This window comes from Perca flavescens, chromosome 5, assembly GCF_004354835.1.
Source record: "Perca flavescens isolate YP-PL-M2 chromosome 5, PFLA_1.0, whole genome shotgun sequence".
NCBI lineage: Eukaryota > Metazoa > Chordata > Actinopteri > Perciformes > Percidae > Perca > Perca flavescens.
This window is the reverse complement of record NC_041335.1, coordinates 27,136,419-27,151,696: the sequence shown is the minus strand read 5'-3', so window position 1 is coordinate 27,151,696 and position 15,278 is coordinate 27,136,419. Positions and strand designations below refer to the sequence as shown.

Sequence of the window (15,278 nt, the reverse complement as noted above, 5' to 3'; positions counted from 1 at the left end):
ATTTCATTACTAATTTCCATTCTGTCTTAACATTATTTGTCAACTTCTTCTTATTCTCTTTCCTCGAGTTTATTAATACGTTGTTCCTCTAATACTGACCTCATGAGAATAATTACTGCAACGCAAAAAAGGTGTTAGCTAGTTTTCTGCTTATGCTGTATTATGCAGTGATTGGCTGGTTTTGTCACTGTGTGGGACATCCTGGCACAGACATTTTTTTTTTATGTAAGGCGATTAATACTGCATGTCCAACATTGTCACATGTAGAAATTAATATACATTAGGACTGGGGAGCAGCACGTTATGTCTGTGCTTCCCGGCCCACGGGGTTTCATAGTGACCTAAAGATACTTTTGCTGTACTCTTATTTTACATTCAGATATGGACCTCAAACCTCAGTTAAAATGCCACTCAAGTGTGCAGTGGACAATCTAAAAGCAGCAACATGAACTTGTGGGGGATAGCGAATAGTGCCTTAAATCCCGACAGGAAACTCACTGAGTGGAACTCTTTTCGGAATATTTCACAGTTTCATAGTAAGGAGCAGAAGGTACAAACAAGGATATAAGAGGCGCTGCTGACATTAGGTACTGTAAGCAGGTCCAGCGAGTTGAGAAGAGTAGCTGGTGGAGAAGTAATAGAGAGGCCATCTACTGCCATCCTGAGGGGGGACAGCTACATGATAGAAAAACAGAAGAAGAATAGCTTTGTGGAAAGTGGGTGAAATTATTTAATCGTTTTTTTCTCTCGTCTTGTTAATTATATTACAAAAATTCTGCTGATGGTCTTAGATATGTATTCTAACTGTACAGCAGAGGGAGCTCCTCCAGCCTCACTTTCCTCTGACTGCAGATTGTTTTTTAGATCAAATGTGCACATTTGGCTTATATTCTTATAAACAAATGTTTGTATGAGCTACATTTCCAGCTCTGAAGAAAAATCAGAACTGTGATCTTGACTGTTAGCATCCAGTATCTTTGCTTTTCTTTGGTGAATTATTGGTAAATTGACACCTCCGCCAAACATGATTGCAGACATTATCCCAGTTTACTGAGGTATACTTTTTCATTCTTCTAAAAATGTATGTGTGAATTCAGTTTGTCGAGGCAAATAATGCTTTTAAGTGGAAGAATATAATATAAAAAAAATAATTTCTTAAGTCACAACATGTAACAGAAAGAGCAGCAGTATTCCAGATACAACGTTAGACATTTTCACGGCTGCTGAAGCTGCAGACTGTTGATGAACACCGTCTGCAGCTCGTTGATGTCGTCAGTGGTCTCTATAGGGATGCTGAGCCGGCCTGGTGAGCTTGAAAGCCCAGCAGCTGAGTCATACGCAGGTTCATAGTGAGACTTGCTGAGGTCATAGAAGGAATCCCCACAGCCTCCCACTGCACCCTGAACACGCTCGTAGACGTCCAGGTAGTGGTGCTGTGGTGACAGGCGGCTGTAGTCCTGGGCCTGGTGCGACCCGTAATGGAGGTGGAGGTGGTGTTCGGGCCCAGGGCTGTGACAGGGGCTGTGGGACGGGCTGTGGGGCATCCCGCATGTCTGCATGCAGCTATTTCGCCGCATGGCCCGGTTCAGGTCCAGTCGTGCGATCAGCGGCTTGCCAATGTTGATGCTTTTGGTCCAGTGGACGGATTCGTCATCCATGGCGGTGAAGGTGCCCTGAAGGCACACGGTGAAGACCAGCTCTTCCTGTTGCATTAGAGGAGAAATAGTAGTATTAATAGTCATATTTTTGTTTTTTAGTAAAAATGTCTCAATAACCACTATGAGGTTTGCCATGACATTTGATACAGATATCCATTAATCCTTGTGATTTTGGTGATCCCCTGATTTTTCATTTACCACCAACAGCAGGTCAAGCATACAGTTGTGCGGAGGCTCCACGCAGAGCTCTCGCCGTAGCCTATGTAAGTGGCCTGATGTTTATACTTGTGCGCTAGTGTGTGCGTCGAGCCACATGTGTGTGTGTGTGGGGAGTGTGTGGTAGAGGGAGAAGTGAGAGAGTGCCAGCTATCGGAGCAAGTAGCGACTCTAGAGTCATAATGACAGAAACAAAGTGTCTCCCCTGTGTTTTCCGGCCCTTGGTGGGAAAAGTTCACCCTCTCCTTGATTTCATGTTGTTTATGGAGAAGGAGAACCAGAAAATGACTAGGGGGAAATGCAACGCTACCAAGCCACGGCCGAGCGACGTGCGTCGCCGTGACGTGTAGTTACGTTTGTTAAGAGGTGCACGTCAGGCTACGGCGCAGGGTCCGGCGTAGACGCAGAGGGGTCTGCGTCTACGCCGGACCCTGCGCCGTCGATTCGACGCACAACTATAAAAAGGCCTTTAGTCTTGTTAATAACAAACTTAAGATTTTGCTTAAGTGAGTTTGTTGTTATAATGACTTTTTTGTCCATGAAAATATTTGCTGAAATGTGAGAGATTTTAGAAAATAATTTCACAATGTTTTTACCCTGAGTTTCTGCAGTGAGCTGACTCTAGTGTAAAGACAGTGCTGCGGCAGGTTGCTGGACAGAAGGTAGATGCCTGTCTCTTCTGGAGTCTCTCTGTTCATCTCTTTAGGATCCACATCAAGGTCCTACAGTGATGAACAAAAGCAGGTGGCATTGTACAGTATGCACAAACACATATACACAAACACACATTTGCATTTACGGTCCATGCAATTTGTGGCTTTGCTTTGTTAATAATACAGTTGTCTGCTGCTCCCCTTAAAGTCTGAAGTGAAAAAAATTAATTCTAATCAAATGCTGATTTAATTATCCAATTTCCCTAAAAGGTTCCTGTAGGGAAATGGTTCCTGTCCCTTTCTTGATGACCAATGTTCATGACAACATGCTGACCTGTGAGAAGTCGGTGACGTGAGCCTGGCAGAGGGACATGTCCTCGGGCTTCTTAATGATGTGAGTGTAAATGACGAGCACGTTGGAGAACTCTGCAGCGAAGCCCAACTTGATCTGAGCCCCGCAGTCAAAGTTGAGACACATACTCTCAGGAAGCTCTGGAATAACATACAAAAAAACAAAAATCATTTCAAGTTATTTACATGTGATTGATTTCAAAAACTGGTTTCTGTGCTCTATTCCGAAGTTCTCATTTGGTGTCATTTAATGTTAAAAAAGAAACATGCTCTTGTTTCAGACAAAAAGTCACCAGAAAAAGGAGGAAAAAATAGTCTCTGAAACTACGCCGTAGCCTGACGTGCACCTCTTGAAAAATGTAACTACACGTCGGAGCGACGCATGCCGCTCGCCGCTCGCCGCTCGGCCGTGGCTTGGTAGCGTTCCATTTCCCCCCCGACTCATTTCCTGGTTCTCATTCCCCATAAACAACATTAAATCAAGGAGAGGGTTAACTTTTCCTGCTAAAGAGGTCTCACCTTGGTCAGAAAGCACAGGGGAGACACTTTGTTTCTCTCACTATGACTCTAGAGTCAATACTCGCACTGAAGCTAATCACCGTCACTCTCTCACTTCTCCCTCTACCCCACACACACATGCCGGCTCGACGCACACACCAGCGCACAAGTATAAACACCAGGCCACTACGCCGAAAGCTCTGCGTGGAGCCTCTGCAGGACCATAAAACGGCCTTTATACAGCAGCAATTCCCAACCTGAGGGTCGGGATCCCCCTAAGGGGCCCCAAGGTAAATCTGAGGAGTCACTAGGCATGGGCCGGTTACCGGTTTCAAGGTATACCGCGGTTTAAAAAAGTCAAGGTTTTTAAAACCACTAACATTTTCTGTCATACCGTTCATAAGGTATGAGCTGTTTTTTATGAGTGGTCAAGGAGAGAAACTGCAGTTTAGTAATCCCTCTCCCAGCCAGTGTGCAGTGTGTTTAAAAATAAAATATATTGTGGTCAATGGAAAAACAAATTTAGTTTTTTACCCAGATATTTAAAAAAATAATGCATTAAAAAGCTGTAATTGCAATAACGCAATACCGTGAAACCGTGATAATTTTGCTAAAGGTTATCATACTGTCAGAATCGTATACCGGCCCATGCCTAGGCGTCACAAGATGGTTAAAGGAATACGAAAGAAAATAACACGAAGATATGTCTGTTATTTGTGACTTTTCTCAACATTTTCTCGTGAAATGCTTGATACTTTCACCAACACGGTGTCTCTAAAAATCCCTCAAATTAAATAATCTTAGAAGGAAAAATTAGCTTTAGTTGGAACTGTTATGTTTGTGATAAGAGGGTTACAAGTTGACATTACTTAATTAAATGGGGTCACAAGCCAAAACGATTGGGAACCACAGTTACAGGGAACAATCTACTGGCAGTGTGGTGATCTACAAGGTCTTTTTTTTTTTTATCGCTGGCTTCTGTGCTCCATAAGCAAATATTTATTAGCTGATGAAAGAGGTGATAATGTTATCATCAGGTATTTCTCACTTTTCCAACCTTGTTTCCAACAACAGTGTGGTTGTCTCGAGAAGCCCCCATGTGTGCAGGTGTGTACAGTATAAGCAGTATCAACAGCCAACAGTCGACTGAGCAGTACTGAGCAGCAGTGAACAAATGGGGGCTTTCCAGCACACTGACAACAAGTGCAAAACAAATACTTCCAATTTAAGATTGTGTTATAAACTCACCGTGAGTCTTTGCCCACTGGAGGCTGCGAGCGTGAGCAAGATCAGCGCTGTCGCCGGGCTGGATAGGATCGCTCAGAGCTCTCCTCTCCGACAGACTACTGCGGATCTCTAGAGCCTGCTTCCCCTTCGTAGCGTCAAACTGACCCATGTCTGGAGACGAAGAATGATAAATCAAATGTGATAATGTTAAAGACATATCCTGTCCGCATCCTAAACGTTGTTTGATAGTAAGTGCATCTTACAGCAACCTTCACTTACCCTGCATTTAAAAAGGAAATTAGCCCACAAGCTGATACAATTTTGACATCAATAATGCAGAGCAAGCTACATTTAATTAACTGTATTAGCCTTCTAAAAATAAACTGAAACACATCCAACAACTGTAAAACAATCACATTTCATAACCAAACTGAAAAATTATCAATGAATTTGTCATGGTAACCTTCTCAATCACAAATTCATTTTAAGAACTCAAGACGACAGTAAATGTTACTTTTGCACGTATGACACAAATCAGTTTTTTTATTATTATTTATATCAGTATTTCTTTCAGGGCTACATATGGATGTTATCATATATTGTGTTTCTATCTCACCCTCAGCTACTCTGTCCAGCACCACGGTGATCTTCTCATCGTCTAGCAGCCGCTTCTTTAAAAACTTGACAAACACGCCGTTGGTGAAGCCGCTGGAACTCAGCTCGAAGGCCTCGGCATCCTGGCACCTAAACAGCCCAAAATGAAGAAAACACATTTTATATATTTTTTTGAAAACAAAAAGTGTATATATTTCATTTTGAACGACAATTGATGGATTAAACTCACGTAGCGTATCCAAAGACAATGTTGGCCGTAACCCTTAGGACAATGTTTGGAGCGCTGTCATCATGAATATTCCTGGAATTACACACAAAAACGATGTACATGCTTTTAAAACTAAGGTAAAGGGGTGTTCGGTAGCCTAATACGTCAGGCGGTTCCATTGCGGCCGAGGACCTTTGTTGTCATACCCGTCTCTCTCCCCCCATTTCTTTATTCCTAGTTATCTGTGTACTATCATCTATCCAATAAAGGCAAAATGCAAAACAAATCTTTAAAAAATGTGATTCAACTTCATCTAGGTATCAAAACTAGAGCTCAAATGATTAGTCAATTAATCGTTTTAGATGAGGGACAGAAAATGAAGAACAGTTAACCTGTTCTAACATATCAAATATATCAATAGTTGCTGTTTTTTCTTAGTCTTCCATGATAATAAATGGAATATGTTTGGGTTAACAGTATTTCTGGACCCTTAGTTGGACAAAACAAGCACTTTTGGCTCATCTTTTACTAGTTTGTGACATTTTTTACCAAACGATTTATCAATTAATCAGGTTTTAAGAGCGTAGGGAAATTACTTTGAGAAATACAGTACATATTATGGAAGTACCTCATGCCAAATTATTCCTGCTGTACCAACTCTTATGCATTCTTATAGTGTGTTTTTTACCCTTGTGGTAGTAATATTAATACATAGTCTTATTTTGGGTGCAGTGTAGAACTGATTTATACAAGTAACAGTTCAAATACCAGTTAAATGTAATAAACTTAAAGGAATGAGCCGTTGACTTACCTCTTCCTGCACATGTCCAGCAGAAAAACATTGAGGCCCGTCTCCTTCTCCTGCATCAGTTTTAGGATGCTCTGCACACATAAACAGTTGGCTGACCGGTACGGGTTTGGTGCGTCTACCGGCACCATGAAACTGTTTCCGTAGTTCTCATATCCGTGACCAGCGTAGTACAGCAGACCTAAAGAGGGAAGTGTGTATTTTAATCACCTCAAACAACAACACAATCCATGTTTTGGGAAGTGAGTATTTCTGGATCTACTATTTATAGCCATCCACAGGTGTGTAGTGTATTTCCCAACATACCATAGACTCCTTTGTGAAGCAGCAACAGGAACTCGTCGACAGCGTTTCTCATCTCTTGCTCTGTGAGGTCCAGCAGTGAAACCACCTGGAAGTTTAGCTGTCGCAGGAGGTTGGTGAGGTCGTACACGTCCACCATGGGAGCTTTGAGCTGCGGGTGGTTCTGGTAAGACAGATTGCCGATCAGCAGGGCCACTTTGTCAGTCGCTGGGAGGAGAACACAGGGAGAGGGAGAAAATCACTCTATAAAACTATGAGAGGGAAACCAACTCATATGCATCAATAAACCATCTTTTAGAACTGACAAGTGAACCATACATTTCAAATAACTGTCAAGATGGCAGTGTTTACTGCAATAGTGGTCAAGTCCAGTCTGCTGCAAAGTGTATAAATTCAACTGACAAATGTTCTTAACAATATTATGGCTTTAATACAATGATCCCCGAGAACTTTACATTTTAAAGTTTTCTCCAGAATACATACATCTGAAACAAGAACAATACAAATTGCAGAAAAAAAAGGCACTCAGTTACGCGTTAGATTTTCTGGTTGCCAACTTTTCACTACCTGTCTAATAAAGCCTGCTAAAGAACAGGAGGTGGACAAAATGACAGAAACTACAGCCTTTTTGAGACTGGATGCGCTCAACTCACGTAGATACTTTGAAAGCTTTGAAGGCTGGGTGCTGGATCCTAAAAGTGAATAATCATAAATAAAGCTACTAGGACAGCACTCCAATTTGATAGAAAGTATTTCCACACAACAGACGTGTCAGGCAGCAAAATATCTTGAGTTTAAAACATCAATAAATACATTGGCAAATATATATATTTTTGCCATAAAAACATAACATAAGCAAATATTTCTGATACCGATCTTTAAAATTGGGTTATTATAAGATATGTACTAAGCAAGATCTAAGGACAAACTATGTAATGATGGCATTGTTTTTTTCTTTTCGCTTGTTGGCTTATAAGACAATTGGCCAGCAGCATCTGTTGAAGCTCATGGATGTCTGTTTTTTTTTTTTTTTGCAGCTGTCAGGGATATTGAATCAACTGTACACAACACAGTCAGTCAGTGTTGTTGAGGATTTACCAGTGAACCCTGCCGATGCAGTTAGTTTGGATTTTTCTTCCTGCCACATGGATTCATCTCAATGTGGCTCAATGCAGATTCTTGTCAATTTAATACATTTTTTTCGTCGTGTGTATTTATTTGTCTTGCTTTTACTCTATGTCCTACTTTTTATGACATACATGCTGTACTTTATATGTTGCAGCAAGAACAAAATGCCCCTTTAAGAACTATAAAAATCTGAACATTACACCAGTAATTCAGGCTGTGATGATATAAATCACAATTACAAAGAAATAGAAGCAGGGGGTAAGTGGGACAGGATTACCTAAAACAATGATATTAATAGCTGTTTGATGGCATGTTATGTGTCTGCTTGTTATTTTTCTTTTCTGGTGACAGTGTGTCAGAAAGTTGTTGATTAAACTCTGGTGATATTTTTAGAGGTATAATTCTGTAGTGTTTTTGGACTTTGTTGTTGTTGCTGGCTGTAAAGTGTTATTCTTATCTACCTGTGTAGCTGCTATCATATGTTACAAGTTTCACATCTTTATTTGGGTGTTTATGTGGAGAGAGGAACTGATGTCAGATAAGTTTCAGACATCATGAACAACACAGTTGATCCTTTTTTTTTTTTTTTTTTCAAGATTCAAAATCTTTTATTAATCCCACAATGGGGAAATTCCCACTGTTGCAGTACCAAGGGATAAGGGAAAAGCACAATACACAGATAAAAAAACTATAAATAAATATAAGTAAAGAGAATAAATAGTAAATATACTATCTTATACTATAGAGCAGGGGTCAGCAACTTAGGCGCATGTGCCACCATTGGCACACGGTAGCTTAATCAATAGCACACTAGCAATAAGTGTGCAATAGAGTTACAATTTGCATGTCAAATGGCCTCTTTCACAGCCACAGCTTGTTATTTTATGGTAGTTTGATTGAGTTTTTCCCTATCCGCATGTCGCATAAACCCGTCATACTCTGCCTCTGATTGGCTAGTAATCTTTGCTTCCTTTATAGAATATAGTAAAAAAATAACACTGTCTGAGCGGGCTCGGTAGATGATGGCAGGCTTAGTGCCGATACGGCACACTGATTAACAAGAATATTTTAAAATGGCACTGTAGAGGAACTGTGCATCAGCTATATTCATAACTAAAATACAGCAGAGAATGTGGTGATCACATTTTAACAATTCACTAACACTTGCATAAAGAAATGTGTTGAAAGACACTTACCATAAAGTTGTTCTGGAATACTATTTAGGAACAATTCACTGGAACCTAAAATTACATTTCAGAACAAAAGCATCATAGAGCAAGTTCTGTGTGAGGAAAATGTGTTTGAATAAGTATAGATGTATAAATACTTAATGAATATGATTACTCTTACCTCCTCCAATAGCGTAAACATCATCTAGGAATCAAAAATACAAATACATTACCATCATATCAGATTAGCATTTTTAGGTTGGTGTTATAAAAATATTCTTTTGATTCAGGGAAAAATTATTAGTCAAAGAGAAGGTAAGCCTTACAGTCAATCATCAATAAGTCATTTTGGGGTACATAATCAATATTTTTTCATATCTAAACATAATAATAAATCAATCTAGCTGTTTGGGGCCCTTTTACCTTGGGCCCCGGAGTAGTTGCTTACCTTGCCTAATTGTAAAGTCTACTCTTGATGTTTTTTACTGTGAACCAGATTGTATTTCACCGGTGTTTTTGACCGTGAGTAGCCACGACTTGGGTATGTGACGTAACTACAGTATGTCAGGGCAGGTGTATTGTTCTGGACCCAAGGAAGTGCAGTGTCGAGTTTGTAGTTTTTTGGATGAACGGTTCTCGAGAAAGCTGCAAGCAGCAATACCACAGGCCAAGCAAACATCCCGTTCCGAATATGCACGTTTTGAACGGGCACTGAACTAGTAATATTAAATTTAAAGATTAGTGCTGGTGTTATTCTGTGGTTTTCTTATTGTCAAAGAATCCCATGAATACAACAAAACTCACAGTGCATTAATCTGTCTCTCACTTCTGTACATAAGTCCACTGGTGCCTACTGAAGACAGTAATTTTCAGGTCACTAATTTACTTTTTTTTATTAAAAGGCTCAGTAATAAAACAACCTAAAACAGCTGGGCACTGTAGTTTTTAGCAAACTGTTACTCCAACAGAAGCAATAAGAGCATTTGTTGGGGACTATTTTCAGCTGTGGATTAATACATATTAAGTGTTCTAGTGAGCATTTACAGCAGTAGCAACATAAACTACAGCCTGATTTTTTATGGTTAATAATGTCAGTGTTGGGCACCCAGACAGCTCAGTTGGTAGAGCGGGCGCCCATATATAGAGGTTTACTCCTCGATGCAGCAGTCCCAGGTTCGACTCTGACCTGCGGCCCTTTGCTGTATATCATTCCCCCCTCTCTCTCCCCTTTCATGTCTTCTGCTGTCCTATCAAAATAAAGGCTGAAAATGCCCCAAAAAATAATGTCAGTGCTTCAGACAACAATGGAGCACTATGACACAAAGGAATGAGCTATATCTGGCTTTAAAAACACAGCCAATACTACAGGATCCCATTAGTAGGATAAATTCCTTGGTGGTTTTGGTCTTTTCATGGGATTTGTTTACAATAAGACAAATATAGAATACTGCCATTCTTAACTTACAATTAATTGAAATCAATGCCATTAGTTAAAACAAAACTCATGCACGTGAAACCTAGAGATCAAACCATGTGAACCTTGTGCTGGTAATTGCTTATGTGTGTAATAATCCGAACCATGACCCACATGCAGTTATAGGAGTTCTGATTAACATTTGCATGCAGCTAAAGCCTGGTAGTTGCTACCCTACTGTCACTTAACATGCACCAGTGCTTTCAACTCTACCTTCAGAGCACTCCGTTGCCACTGAAATCTGGACAGATATCCTCGGTGCTTTCAGTCAAGAGCAGAGCAAATATTCACTTAGACATTACGACAATAAAGCTGGTTTTATTGGACTGTAATTATAGTGTCGAAGAATGTATTGAAGTGACATACCGATAACAACGTCCACTTCATTGGTCCACATTCTCTCGGTGCTGCTGCTGATCTCACAACGATACCGGCCGTGCTGATCCTGCATCAAGTGAGGAATCTGAAATACACACACACCTTTTTATTAAGCCTTGTTCCCTAAAAAAGTAAGAAAACAAGTAAGATGTCCGCGCCTTGTAACGTCTGACAACTATAAACAGAGAAAATAGCCTCCCAACAAAGTTGAATTTTTGAAACAGTAATATAGAGTCATACATCTTCTATAACAACCTCTCCTCACCGTGAGTTTCCTCTTTGTGGCGCTGGGGACCGGAACTCCATTTCTGTGCCACTGGTATCGAGGGATCGGCCGTCCCACGGCTCCACACTCCAGCTGCAGGGTTTCCCCAACATTTAGCCGCTGGGACTGGGGCTGGATCACCAACTTCAGCCGACCCTCTAAGGAATGATAACTCTGCCCTGGTGGTGGACGGAGAGGAAACGTCATTAGCATATTATCTACTACATTCTCATTTGGAATAGTACTAAAATTAGGGGTTAAATTCCCACAGGAGTCATTTGTCCTGTCCTTCAACCAATGCAGACACTTCCAAAATATGTTCCAAAACAACAAAAGTACTCAAATGAAAAGAGAAAAAACATCAACAATGCATTTATAAACACAGCACACAAAGCAGGAGTTAGAATACACCACCTACAATATCTTACCGCAAGACATGGTGACATTCAGGACGTCCACCTGAGCCCACTGGCTGAATTCAAAAGTATCTCCACAGTTGACCCTGCAGATGTAAAAGCCAGCATCCTTCAGTTGGACTGGACTTATCACCAGGTCTGGCGAGAAGCTGTTTGGCACCTGAGGTTGTGGAAAATGTGAATCACATTTACCAACATGCAAAGCGTAACATTATTACAGCCCAGAAGAGAAAGAGCGATCCGCATCTGCAAACTGAAATCTCCCCTCCTTACCCTCCCACTTCATATTCACTCTCCTTTGCTGACTCTAATAACTCTTAAAAAGTTATTTTGTCCAAGCATATGTGGGTGTATGTAAATACTATAAATGTATGTGGGCCAACATATAAAATGTAGCACATTTGTAATGCAAGTATTGTGCTGTTTAAGAGCCTGATTAGACACCTGCAGGAATGGAAGATGGATGAGAATCAGAATAGTTTTGCAGCTAAGAGTTTATGCATTTTACATGGCCGTGAAATACAGGTAAACATCCTGGAAAGCTAAAAGACTCTATATTGATCTTTTCTAATATTTAGGTTATTTTAGTTCCTTTATGATGTGGATAGTGGACAAGCTGAATGTCCGAAAGGAAATTAAATATTTGCACAGGGTGTTTCAATGCAAAACCTACAGTATGCAATTTATGTCAACATTATGGACCAGTATCATGTTTTTGATCTTTCTATCAGCTTCTTTTAGTAGTCAATTAAGTACAACAGAAAAATGGATCGTTAAGTTAATTAAGCTGCACTAATATAGCTGCAACATGGAGTCATGAGTAGTCATTGTTTTGTGTTTGGGCATCTGAGTCAGGAAAATGGAGAAGTAGTGGTGAAGAAGATTTCAAGCCCAGACCTGTTAAGATGGCACTTTAACTGCAGTTTATTTTACCTGTAAATTTCCTTCAAGTCCTGTGCCAGACCATACTTTTCAGGGATACTGATGTCCTGTGATGAAAACTCACCTCTTCCTTGGTCTTGAACCACTGGTACTGTACTGGAGATTTGCCCACAGCGTGGCAGCTCAGGCGAAGATTGTGGCCAGATATGAGAGCCACTGACTGGGGCTGAATGAGGATCTGAAGGGCTGTACATTGAGCAGATTTTCACTTTGAATTTACAATATGTCACCCTGATTATAGACAGGTTACATATCTGTAGCAAAGATGACATTTAATGTTTCATATCAAAATTACCCAAGTGGGTTAAAAAGTGTAAATGCAGTGTCACTGTACTTACCACCTTACAATATTACAGTTCTTGAGTAAACATAAACACGTTTCCTCTTTTAAAAACCCAAACTGATTGAACCCTGCTTGAATGATAAGCTTGTTTAGTGTTACAATGTAATCTAGCTGGCAACGTAATTAAGTGTCAACACCATAAAGTGAGTGATACATTACCTTTTAAACTAAAGCATACAGCACAGAGAACAATGATATACCTGCTTTGGATACCTGACATAACAACAAGCTTGGAGGTGTTTTTTTTACTGTACCTGATGGTTTCAGACACTGCAGGGCTTCTGAGTTGCCAAGAGTTTGGAGGTAGTCAACCAGTTGACCTGTGGTGCAGCCTCGTTCTCCCATCAGCCTCAGCAACATGCGGCTTGGGCTTCCCTCCAGCTCCAACACCTTCAGAGAGCACATCTCCATGTCGTTTGAGCTGGACAACGATGCGGGAGGTTGACAGCACGCCATTAACAGATATCAGAATCAACTTTATTGGCCAATTATGTCAAGACATTCAGGGAATTTGACTCAGGTTGTTAGTAGCTCTCAACATATTTACGTAAATTTACAGGAGGATACAAATCTAGACAGCCAACTTCACAAAAGATAATCAAACATAAACATATGGTTATTATATACAGGCAAGAGCTGGACAGCAATTATATAGTATCTAGGTGATAGTATGATAATGTCAAAGCAATATGGTGATGATTTTATGGATTTATTTGTGATTTCAGTGCTAGTTTTTTTAAAATATTGTAATCATGACTGAAGATACAATTATGATCTAAATGTCAACTATAGGGTATTAGCCTTAGCACAACAATTCAAAACACAGGACTGGGAATTGTTTTTAATCCTAAATTGATTTAAACCAAGCTGACTTGTTTATAATGTTTATGACACGTTCATGACAGTGTCATGTCACTTTTATGTAGATACCTTCAAGTAAAGTGTAACCCATTATTTTTCTGATGTTATTAAAAAGGATTGTTTACATCTGTACACATCCTTTTTGTTTAATTTTGTTCTTGTGTGTAAACTTTCTCTCTCCCAGCTTGTCAATTATATATGTGACAATAAACCTATAATGCATACAGTCTGTTGCTTGTGTTACTAAACTGCATAATCCTGGAAGCACAGCATCTCATTTTATGTCAGGACAAGGCAGTGAAGACTAATTTACTTGAACATTGCATTAATTGTATCACTAATTCATGTGTCTTTTTAAGACCCTCTAAATAATCTTTTTATACCGTACACAGTAGGTGGACACATAAAGTATTATTATTATCATCATCATTACAATGTTCTTTGTATCTTTTCAAGGATGCAAACACAATCCGGAACATATAGAGTGTGTAACCGTAACATTATCTAGGTAGAGAATTATTGGGCACTTTAATTCTAACATGTACTGTATTCAAATAGAGTACGGTCTTACTGCTATTATCTAGGATACTATCTATACATCACAAGAAAGCATTTCACATGTCGTAACATAAAATACAGTGCTGGATGTCAGACACACTATTTTAGCAACATCATTGTGATTTTATACAGGTTACAGTCTGAATTCTCAATTTCAGCCTACCTGACTTTAATACGTCTGTCATTGCCGACTATCTCTCCAAGTTTTCGCCATCCTCTATTGCTGGATTTTTCCAACACCTCACAGAGCTTCTTCACAACCGGCTCTTTCAACAAGTTGATCTTGGTGGACCGGTCCAAAGAATCCGACATGACGGCCAGCAAGTTTATCAACGCGTTTCCCGGTTACACTGGACAACACTTAACTTCAAGACAAAAATTTGACTTCCTGGAAGATTTGTTAAAAGTTACAGACACACCTACTTCTGCACGGTCTTGGGTTTTCCCCCCACGTAGTCTCCCCACTGCTGCCGGTGAGCGAGGATTTATTTCCCAGGATGGCGAAGGCATGTCCCGCCCTATTTCCTTTACTCTACCTCTGATTGGTTTACCCTGACATTCTAACCCTAAACCTAACCAACCGTGAATGCTAGCCATCAAAGGGAGAGGGCGGGTCATGACTCCCCTATGCCTTTGCCATCCTAGGAAAGAAGTGGATTTAGAGAACGGTGCCAAAGATTGTGTATGCGTCAAGATAATGCCCTAAACGTTTACAATTTTTTTGGAAAAAATTGTATTATAATTTGCAGGTTGGCTAAAATGCTCCCCAAGAGAATCTACACGCACATGTTGAGGATTCAGAGTTCAAGATAAATTTGACCTCCTTTCAGTAATTAGCTAAACACGATGAACACGAGTCACTTCTAACTGTGGCATAATTTATGCCAATTTTATTTCGCTGCTTAACTAGTTTATGCCACCTAGCGTTTGCATGTCACTCCTATTGCACTGGTAGATACCAGTTTGCACTTTCAGTTAACGTTACTAGAAGATAAACGTTTCTAGTAACAGGCAGCTGTCTCTGACTAATCCTATTTTTTTTTTATTTATATATAGCTAATCTAGCGGAGCTAACCTTTTCTAAATAGTAGCTAGCTCGAGACGGCTTGCAGAACTGCCGCCATACAGATTTGCAAACTGTGCGCATGGATTTAGGCATGATTCTTTAATTCTCATCTGAGACCGGGGCTCCGTAGAAGAATCTGCA

At 40.1% G+C, this 15,278-nt stretch overlaps 1 protein-coding gene across 2 annotated transcripts; it reads right to left on the bottom strand.

The window, feature by feature from the left end:
* Nucleotides 1-706: 706 nt before the first annotated feature.
* On the bottom strand, nucleotides 707-14,537 carry malt1 (MALT paracaspase 1). 2 transcript variants are annotated; one of them, XM_028577695.1, is made up of 17 exons: nucleotides 14,235-14,537; nucleotides 12,907-13,073; nucleotides 12,374-12,495; nucleotides 11,380-11,527; nucleotides 10,952-11,130; nucleotides 10,675-10,771; nucleotides 10,522-10,569; nucleotides 9,016-9,039; nucleotides 8,862-8,906; nucleotides 6,541-6,744; nucleotides 6,238-6,415; nucleotides 5,448-5,519; nucleotides 5,220-5,347; nucleotides 4,625-4,774; nucleotides 2,862-3,019; nucleotides 2,471-2,596; nucleotides 707-1,703 (listed from the first exon to the last, which is right to left on the bottom strand). In XM_028577695.1, the coding sequence occupies exons 1-17, from the start codon at nucleotides 14,381-14,383 to the stop codon at nucleotides 1,215-1,217; spliced, it is 2,484 nt and encodes an 827-aa protein (XP_028433496.1). In that variant the 5' UTR covers nucleotides 14,384-14,537; the 3' UTR covers nucleotides 707-1,214. The 2 variants fall into 2 exon arrangements, with proteins under 2 accessions (XP_028433496.1, XP_028433497.1); XM_028577696.1 differs by lacking the exon at nucleotides 10,522-10,569.
* Between the last annotated feature and the right edge of the window lie 741 nt (nucleotides 14,538-15,278).